The 10,682-nt window shown below is 39.6% G+C and overlaps 1 protein-coding gene across 2 annotated transcripts in view; it reads left to right on the top strand.

Moving 5' to 3' along the window:
- Positions 1 to 8,916: 8,916 nt before the first annotated feature.
- LOC112075658 (SLAM family member 5-like) overlaps positions 8,917 to 10,682 on the top strand; it is an 8,292-nt gene continuing 6,526 nt past the window's right edge. Inside the window, exon 1 of one of the 2 annotated variants that reach the window (XM_024142622.2) lies at positions 8,917 to 9,109. In XM_024142622.2, the coding sequence (XP_023998390.1) occupies positions 9,058 to 9,109 (52 nt within the window). In that variant the 5' untranslated portion in view covers positions 8,917 to 9,057. The remainder of the gene's footprint in view (positions 9,110 to 10,682) is intronic. The other variant, XR_002895021.2, reaches the window with a different exon arrangement.

The raw sequence follows: 10,682 nt of genomic DNA, 5'->3' as shown, positions 1-10,682 counted from the left end.
TTAAAGCAAATTTCCTACAATTCTGCATGACTTATGCCATGTAGATTGATGAGGGGAAAAAGTTTTATCATTCAAATTTAGCATAAGGCTGTAACGTAACAAAATGTGGAAAAGGGAAGGGGTCTGAAAACTTTCCTAATGCACTGTATGTATGTGTATATTTATATGTTGCATTTATATTCTTGTTCGGTGTGTGTATATATATATATATATATATTTATACAGTTGAAGTCGGAAGTTTACATACACCTAAGCCAAATACATTTTAACTCAGTTTTTCACAATTCCTGACATTTAATTCTAGTAAAAGTCCCTGTTTTAGGTCAGTTGGATCACCACTTTATTTTAAGAATGTGAAATGTCAGAATAATAGTAGAGAGAATGATTTATTTTCAGCTTTTATTTCTTTCATCACATTCCCATTGGGTCAGAGGTTTACATACACTCAATTAGTATTTGGTAGCATTGTCTTTAAATTGTTTAACTTGGGTCAAACATTTCGGGTAGCCTTTCACAAGCTTCCCACAATAAGTTGGGTGAATTTTGGCCCATTCCTCCTGACAGAGCTGGTGTAACTGAGTCAGATTTGTAGGCCTCCTTGCTCGCACATGCTTTTCAGTTCTGCCCACAAATTTTCTATAGGATTGAGGTCAGGGCTTTGTGATGGCCACTCCAATACCTTGACTTTGTTGTCCTTAAACCATTTTGCCACAACTTTGGAAGTATGCTTTGGGTCATTGTCCATTTGGAAGACATATTTGTGACTAAGCTTTAATTCCTGACTAATGTCTTGAGATGTTGCTTCAATATAGCTCCATCATTTTCCTCCTCATGATGCCATCTATTTTGTGAAGTGCACCAGTCCCTCCTGCAGCAAAGCACCCCCAAACATGATGCTGCCACCTCCGTGCTTCACGGTTGGGATGGTGTTCTTCGGCTTGCAAGCCTCCCCCTTTTTCCTCCAAACATAACGATGGTCATTATGGCAAACAGTTCTATTTTTGTTTCATCAGACCAGAGGACATTTCTCCAAAAAGTACGATCTTTGTCCCCATGTGCAGTTGCAAAACATAGTCTGGCTTTTTTAATGGCGGTTTTGGAGCAGTGGCTTCTTTCTTTGCTGAGCGGCCTTTCAGGTTATGTCGATATAGGACTCGATTTACTGGTGATATAGATACTTTTGTGCTTGTTTCCTCCAGAATCTTCACAAGGTCCTTTGCTGTTGTTCTGGGATTGATTTGCACTTTTTGCAACAATGTACCTTAATCTCTAGGAGACAGAACGTATCTTCTTCCTGAGTGGTATGATGGCTGCGTGGTCCCATGGTGTTTATACTTGCGTACTATTGTTTGTACGATGAACATGGTACCTTCAGGCATTTGGAAATTGCTCCCAAGGATAAACCAGACTTGAGGAGGACTACAATTTTTGTGGAGTTCTTGGCTGATTTCTTTTGATTTTCCTTTGACATCAAGCAAAGAGGCACTGAGTTTGAAGGTCTTGAAATACATCCAGGTGTACAGGTGTATCAGAAGCTAAAGCCATGACATATTTCTGGAATTTTCCAAGCTGTTTCAAGGCACTGTCAACTTCTACCCACTGGAATTATGATACAGTGAATTGTAAGTGTAAGTGAAATAATCTGTCTGTAAACAATTGTTGGAAAAATTACTTGTGTCATGCACAAAATAGATGTCCTAACCGACTTGCCAAAACTATAGTTTGTTAACAAGACATTTGTGGAGTGGTTGAAAAACTTGTTTTAATGATTCCAACCTAAGTGTATGTAAACTTCCGACTTCAACTGTATATGAATCGTGTCATGAACATATTGACTTTGAAATGAACAAGGAAGAGGTTTTATAAGTAGGCTAAGTCTGGCATAAGCTTATTCCCACACTTTACAATAACTCTGTTGCAGTGGTCTTAGGTAGTCTCCGTATAGGCTATTCTTTCCATCGCAGCAGCGCTGCCCAGTTGAAGAGCTTGTGCTCTCCATGCAGCACCAATGCGCCTTCGGAAAGGCACCCCTCAGCCTCAGAAGATGCCCTTCTGGAGGCATGCAGCCATAGTCATTATACCCTAATGTAGGCCTATTTGCCTACTAGCCAAATAAAGTGCMGAGCATGATGTGTGCAACTCGTCATTCCAACATATTTGAACATTTATTTAATTCTTCATTCAGTTCAGTCAGTTCAGTTAGTATGTCATTCATTCAGTCATTTGTCTGAGTTGAAATAGGAAKTAAATTAAAGAGAATAGAACAGCCTTATACATTTTTTAAAATTGAAATCCATGTGTTTAAAATATCTAAATTATCCAAAGTTCTTCAGCCTATCACTTTAATAATTCAATGTTTTAATTTTGGGCTATGTAAATAAAAAAATAGGCCTTCAAGGCCAATTGGCAAAAGAGGTATTGTAGCCCATGAATTAGCGGGTATACCTCTTCGGCTATCCGGGAGATAGCCTTCAGCTAGCCTCGAGCTAGGCCTAACTGGTGCTTGCTTCGGGACAGAGGTGCTAGCCAGCAGTAGCCACTCGTTTGTAGCTAGCTAGCTGCGATGATCCGGTGTAATGGCCCAGAGCTTGCGGCAGGAATCCGGTGATGTGGTGAAGAAAGGCAGTCCGATAAGCTCTGTGATATCGCACTGTGCAGACTGGCAGGTATTGATCGAGCTAAAGCTAGCTGGTGTCCGAGCTAAAGGTGAGGACCGCTAGCCATGGCTAACAGTGACTACTAGCTAGTTAGCTTCTGATGGAGGTTCCAGTTATAACGTATAAAAATAGCAGATCCGTAGCACATTGGGTGAGGCAGGTTGCAGGAATGTATATTTAGATCGTAGGTGGAAAGTGAGACAAAAAATATTTACGAAAAAAAACCTGATGAAACCGACTATTTACATGGGACAAGACGGGACAAGACAAACACGCGTCCGACTGCTACACCATCTTGGATTGCTACATATCACCGACAAACTGAAATGGTCCACAACACAGACAGCGTGGTGAAGAAGGCACAACAGCGATCCTCTTCAGCTACAAGAGTCTGGAAAAATGTGGCTTGTCACCGAAAACCCTCACTAACTTTTACAGGTAAACAATTGAGAGCATCCTGTCGGGCTGTATCACCGCCTTGTACGGCAACTGCACCGCCCACAACCTCAGGGCTCTCCAGAGGGTGGTGTGGTCTGCACAACACATCACCAGGTGCAAACTACCTGCCCTCAAGGACACCTTCCACACCCGATGTCACAGGAAGGCAAAAAGATCATCAAGGACAATAACCACCCGAACCACTGCCTGTTCACCCCGCTATCATCCAGAAGGCGAGGTCAGTACAGGTGCATCAAAGCTGGGACAGAGAGATAGAAGCTGTTTTTCAATCTCAAGGCCATCAGATTGTTAAACAGCCACCGCTAGCACAGAGAGGTATAGGTATTGTAGCCCAGGAGTGGCTGATGGACCTCTTCAGCTAGCCGGGAGATGGGCCTAGCATGGGCTACCTCCAGGATAATTGGTGCTTGCTTCGGGACAGAGACGTTAGCCAGGAGTAGACACTCGGATTGCAGCTAGCTAGCTGTGATGATCCAGGTGAAAAGGTTCAGAGCTTGGGGTGGTGATCCGGGGATATGGAAAGAAAATAGATCCGGTGTGCTCTGGTTTGAAACGCGTTGTGCAAACTGGCGAGAGTTTTCCGAGCTAAGGGTTAGCTGATGACCACTAGCAGTGGTTAGCTGACTACTAGCTAGTAACTAGTTAGCTGGCTAGCTTCTGTTGGGGGTTCCGATTCAGTAGTAAAGAAAAATACTTTAGAAAAAAGCAGATCCCCACCACATTGGGTGGGTTGTTGGAGAGTATTTTGAAGTTGAGGTTTAGAAAAATATGAAAAAGATATGCGAAGAAAAAATATATAAAAGATATATACATTGGACATGACAAAGACGAGGACAAAGACATCTGACTGCTACGCCATCTTGGATACATACAATGTGTAGGGTGCAGTCTTACAGATGGGATGGGTGGGTGTCAGATGGGTGTCCTGACTCACTGTAGTCACAAAAAATCCCATGGCACTTATATCTCAGACTGGCCAATAAAAATAAAAGATTAAGATGGGCAAAGGAACAGACACTGGACAGAGATATGGCTTTTTCTTTGCAACTCTGCCTAGAAGGCCAGCATCCCGGAGTCGCCTCTTCACTGTTGACGTTGAGACTGGACAGAGCAACTCTGCCTAGAAGGACAGCATCCCGGAGTCGCCTCTTCACTGTTGACGTTGAGACTGGACAGAGCAACTCTGCCTAGAAGGCCAGCATCCCGGAGTCGCCTCTTCACTGTTGACGTTGAGACTGGTTTTTGCGGGTACTATTTAATGAAGCTGCAAGTTGAGGACTTGTGAGGCGTCTTTCTCAAACTAGACACTCTAATGTACTTGTCCTCTTGCTCAGTTGTGCACCAGGGCCTCTCACTCCTCTTTCCATTCTGGTTAGAGCCAGTTTGCGCTGTTCTGTAAAGGGAGTAGTACACAGCGTTGTACGAGATCTTCAGTTTCTTGGCAATTTCTCGCATAGAATAGCCTTCACTTCTCAGAACAAAAAGAGACTGACGAGTTTCAGAAGAAAGCTATTTGTTTCTGGCCATTTTGAGCCTGTAATTGAACCCACAAATGCTGATGCTCCAGATACTCAACTAGTGTAAAGAAGGCCAGTTTTATTGCTTCTTTAATCAGAACAACAGTTTTCAGCTGTGCTAACATAATTCCAAAAGGGTTTTCTAATGATCAATTAGCCTTTTAAAATGATAAACTTGGATTAGCTAACACAACGTGCCATTGGAACACAGGAGTGATGGTTGCTGATAATGGGCCTCTGTACGCCTATGTAGATATTCCATTAAATATCAGCCGTTTCCAACTACAATAGTCATTTATAACATTAACAATGTCTACACTGTATTTCTGATCAATTTAATGTTATTATAATGGACAAAAAATTAGCTTTTCTTTCAAAAACAAGGACATCTCTAAGTGACCCAAAAACTTTTGAACGGTAGTGTATATATACAGTATACACACACATAAACAGTGCATTCAGAAAGTATTCAGCCCCCTTGACACTTTCCACATTTTGTTAGGTTACAGCCTTATTTCTCATCAATCTACACACAATACCTCATAATGACAAAGCAAAAACAGTTTTTTAGAAATGTTTGCTAATTAAAACAAATAATAATAATGAAATTACATTTACATAATTATTCAGACCCTTTACTCAGTACTTTGTTGAAGCACCTTTGGCAGCGATTACAGCCTCAAGTCTTCTTGGGTATGACACTACAGGCTGGGCACACCTGTATTCTCTCATTCTTCTCAGCAGATCATCTCAAACTCTGTCGGCTCGGTTAAATGAGGAGCTTTGCGGCACAGCTATTTTCAGGTCTCTCCAGAGATGTTGGATCGGGTTCAAGTCCAGGCTCTGGCTGGGCCACTCAAAGACATTCAGAGACTTGTCCAGAAGCCATTTATGCATTGTCTTGGCTGGTGCCAGGTTTCCTCCAGGTGTGACACTTGGCATTCAGGCCAAAGAGTTCAATCTTGGTTTCATCAGACCAAAGAATCTTGTTTCTCATGGTCTGATAGTCTTTAGGTGCTTTTTGGCAAACTCCAAGCAGGCTGACATGTGCCTTCTACTGAGGTGTGGCTTCCGTCTGGCCACTCTACCATAAAGGCCTGATTGGTGCAGTGCTGCAGAGATGGTTGTCCTTCTGGAAGGTTCTCCCATCTCCACAGAGGAACTCTAGAGCTCTCTCAGTGTCCATCGGGTTCTTGGTCACCTCCCTGAACAAGGCCCTTCTCCCCCGATTGCTCAGTTTGGCCGGGCGACCACCTATAGGAAGAGTCTTGATGGTTCCAAACTTCTTCCATTTAAGAATGATGGATGCCACTGTGTTCTTGGAGACCTTCAATGCTGCAGACATTTTTTGGTACCCTTCACCAGATCTGTGCCTCGACACAATCCTGTCTCTGAGCTCCACGAACAATTCCTTCGAACTCATTGCTTGGTTTTTGCTCTGACATGCATTGTCAACTGTGGGACCTTATATAGACAGGTGTTTGCCTGTCCAAATCACATCCAATCAAGTTGTAGACACATCTCAAGGATGATCAATGGAAACAGGATGCACCTGAGCTCAATTTTGAGTCTCATAACAAAAGGGTCTGAATAGTTATGTAAAAATGTAGTCATGTTTATTTGTTATAAATTTGCAAACATTTCTAAAACCTGTTTTCACTTTGTCATTATGGGGTATTGTGTGTAGATTGATGAGGAAAAAATGCCAAGAGTGTGCAAAGCTGTCATCAAGGCAAAAGGTGGCTACTTTGAAGAATCGCAAATATAAAATATATTTTGATTTGTTGAACAATGTTTTGCTTATTACATGATTCTATATGTGTTATTTCATAGATTTGATGTATTCACTATTATTGTACAATGTATAAAATAGTAAAAATAAATAAAAACCCTTGAATGAGTAGGTGTGTCCAAACTTCCAAACTTTTGATATATATGCAGTATACGTACATACATACATACATACATACAGTTCAAGTCGGAAGTTTACATACACTTAGGTTGGAGTCATTAAAACTAGTTTTTCAACCACTCCACAAATTTCTTGTTAACAAACTATACTTTTGGCAAGTCAGTTGTGTCATGCACAAAGTAGATGTCCTAAGTCATTTTCCAACAATTGTTTACAGACAGATTATTTCACGTATAATTCACTGTATCACAATTCCAGTGGGTCAGAAGTTTACATACACTAAGTTGACTGTGCCTTTAGCTTCTTTGGGATACTGGTTTTTGTCTGGTCGGAATTTCTGATGACTGACGTGCCCAAAGTAAACTGCCTTTTACTCAGGCCCAGAAGTTAGGATATGCATATACTTGGTAGCATTGAATAGAAAACACTCTAACAGAACTGATATGGCAGGCGAAATCCGGATGGATTTTCCTCTGTTTTCTTTATTTTTTAGGTCACATGCAATTTTAAATGGTTGGCTATGGGATATACTCAATAGATAGGACCCAGATTGCAGTTCCTGTGGCTTCCACTAGATGTCAACCGTCTTTAGAAAGGGTTTCAGGCAAGTTTTCTGAAAAATTAAGAAGTTGTTTGAAGATTTCCATCGAGTGTCTTATTAGAAAAGTGGTCTTGTTGGCACGTGAATGAGGTGCGCTCACTTCGTTATTTATCTTCCCTATTCAACACACTTCTCTGTCTTAAATATTATAGTTTATTTAGATATTAGAGTACCTGAGGATTATTTAGAAACATCGTTTGACTTGTTTGGACGAAATTTACTGGTAACTTTTTGGATTCGTTTGTATGCATGTTGAAAGAGTGGATTACTGAGATCATTGTCGCCAACTAAACTGACTTTTTTTTTATATAAAGAAGGACTTTATCGAACTAAACGACCATTCATTGTGTAGCTGGGACCCTTGGGATTGCAAAAAGAGGAATATCTTCAAAAGGTAAGTGATTTATTTAATTGCTATTTGTGATTTTGACATTTGTGCTGGTTGAAATAGTATTGGTGTGGGGCGCTGTCCTCAGATAATCGCATGGTATGCTTTCGCCATAAAGCCTTTTTGAAACCTGAGAACACGGTTGGATTAAAAAGAAGTTAAGCTTTTAAATGATGACACATGTATTTTCATGAATGTTTAATATTGCGATGTTTGTATTTTGAACTTCGCGCTCTGCAATTTCACCGGATGTTGTCGTAGGTGTCCTACTAGCGGGACAGTAGCCCAGTGGTTTTAAACAGCTTGGAAAATTCCAGAAAATAATGTCATTGTCACGCCCTGACCTTTATGTCTCTATTTTGGTTTAGTCAGGGTGTGATTCGGGTGGGCATTCTGTGTTCTATTTTCTATGTTTTTTTATTTCTTTGTTTTGGCCGGGTATGGTTCTCAATCAGGGACAGCTGTCTATCGTTGTCTCTGATTGGGAATCATACTTAGGCAGCCTTTTCCCCTTTGTTATTTGTGGGAAGTTAACTTTGTTAGAGGCATCTTAGCCCTGTTAAGCTTCACGGTCGTTTTGTATTGTTTATTTTTTTGTTGGCGACATTGACATTCACTAATAAAAGAAATGTACGCGCACCACGCTGCGCTTTGGTCCACTTCTTCTGACGGTCGTGACAGTCATGGCTTAGAAGCTTCTGAATAGGCTATTGACATAATTTGAGTCAATTGGAGGTGTACCTGTAGATGTATTCAAGGCCTACCTTCAAAACTCAGTGCCTCTTTGCTTGACATCATGTGGAGAAAAAGATTGTTGACCTCCACAAGTCTGGTTCAATTTCCAAACGCTGAAGGTACTACGTTCATCTGTACAAACAATAGTAATGCAAGTATAAACACCATGAGACCACACAGCCGTCATACGGCTCAGGAAGGAGAAGCTATCTGTCTCCTAGAGAGGAATGTACTTTGGTGCGAAAAGTGCAAATCAATCCAGAACAACAGCAAAGACCTTGTGAAGATGCGGGAGGAAACAGGCACAAAAGTATCTATATCACCAGTAAAACGAGTCCTATATCGACATAACCTGAAAGGCCGCTCAGCAAGGAAGAAGCCACTGCCTCAAACTGCCATAGAAAAGCCAGACTACGGTTTGCAACTGCCACATGGGGACAATGTAGTACTTTTTGGAGTAATGTCCGTGTCTGATGAAACAAAAATAGAACTGTTTGGACATAAATGAACATCACTACGTTTGGAGGAAAAAGGGGATTTAATATTTGTAATCTGAAGATTTTCTTTGGTGCCCGACTTCCTAGTTAATTATATTTACATATTAGTTTAATCACGTAAAAGTAATTACAGAGAATTGATTTGCTAAAAAATAAGTCTTCACTTTTAATGATGATAAAGACAACACCACATATCATGTGACATAGAATGTGCTACAGTACTCTGAAGTGCTGAATAAATGAGGAACTTACTTTAACTTCCTGTTTACTCCGTATGTTCAAACAAAAGGTATGGCATCTCTTACATTACATCGTTTTCTATCAGCTCTTGTCCAAGGATCAGGTAATATTCAATCCATTCTATCTTTGTTCTAATATTGACTGTATTGATTAGATATGTTTACCAATAATCTGATCAAACAGGCAAGTGTCAGGCAGTAGGTTTGTGCTGATAGTTTCACTTGATGTTAGGGATGGGCCTACGCACATGTTGATGAGAAATGTTTTGCTGTTTAAAATGTTACAAAGACTACAACAGCACAGTGACAAACATTCCAACATGATAAACAATCAACAGGGTGAAGGGAAAGGGGTGGGGTGGGGGGGGGGGGTCGCCTGGGTCCTATCAGGACACACAAGAGCCCTGTCAAAACACACCAGGCATTCTGTATGACCTGGCAGGAGTCAGGCCTGGGAAGGGATTGACAAGCCAGAGTCCATGAGTCACTGTTCTTCAGATAATTGTCACTATCCTATAAAACAAACAAAAAAAACTGAAATATACTGGATATCCAGTCATATACCTGATATGTCATGCCCTCCTACTGTACTTTACCACTTATATTGATGTTAGATCCCAAATAACCATATCACAGAGGTTTTCACTGTATGGGGATAGGTTTTCTATCAGGGGGAAAGAACCATCTAGCGTAGACATCGATAACTAACCTTATGATATTTCTCTGGTATTGTCTATTGTACACCTGCAATTTTACTTCTGGAGTAGAATTCTGATATTGATGCAAAATAATTTATGTTTTTTAAATAGATATTATATTTTGAAATTGAATCGAATTCTGATCATTTAAATATGTATTATAATATTTGAAATTGAATAGAATTCTGATATTTAAAATATTATAATATTTGAAATGGAATAGAATTCTGATATTTTAAATACATATTATAATATTGAAATGGATAAAATTCTGATATTTTACATGGATATTATAATATTTGAAATTGAAAAGAATGTTGAATTTCTAATGGATATTATTATTTTTTTACCTTAATCTTTATTTAAACCAGGTAGGCTAGTTGAGAACAGTTCTCATTTAAACTGCGACCTGGCCAAGATAAAGCAAAGCAGTGAGACACATACAACAACACAGAGTTACACATGGAATAAAAAACGTACAGTCAATAACACCATTAGAAAAGTCTATATACAGTGTGGCAAATAAAGTAATGAAAAATTTGAAATTGAATAGAATTCTGATATTTTATATTGATATTATAATCCTTAAATGAATAGATGTATAATATTTGAAATATAAATATTTGAAATGGAAAGAATTCTGATATTTGAAATAAATATTATAATATTTGAAATTGAATGGAATTCAGATTTTTTTTAATGTATTATAATATTTGAAATTAAATAGAATTCTGATTTTCATCAAGTATCTCTCTGTTGACATTGATCAATTGGTTAGTTGTAGTTATTTGTTGAAGCATACTGTTCTGCATTACAAGTAGCAAACAAATAGTGTTTTAGGGTTAATATTAAAGTGTGAGAAACATTGAGCTACAGGATGTGGAAAGACCAGCTTCAACAGCGAGGGTGGAGTGATACAGTGACAGAGCGCTGACAGCCATTTATAAGCCAACTGGTTCCATGATGGATATGTCCTTTT

This window comes from Salvelinus sp. IW2-2015, unplaced genomic scaffold (genome assembly GCF_002910315.2).
Source record: "Salvelinus sp. IW2-2015 unplaced genomic scaffold, ASM291031v2 Un_scaffold3325, whole genome shotgun sequence".
NCBI lineage: Eukaryota > Metazoa > Chordata > Actinopteri > Salmoniformes > Salmonidae > Salvelinus > Salvelinus sp. IW2-2015.
The sequence above is the reverse complement of the archived record's forward strand: the minus strand, read 5'-3'. Positions and strand labels throughout refer to the sequence as shown.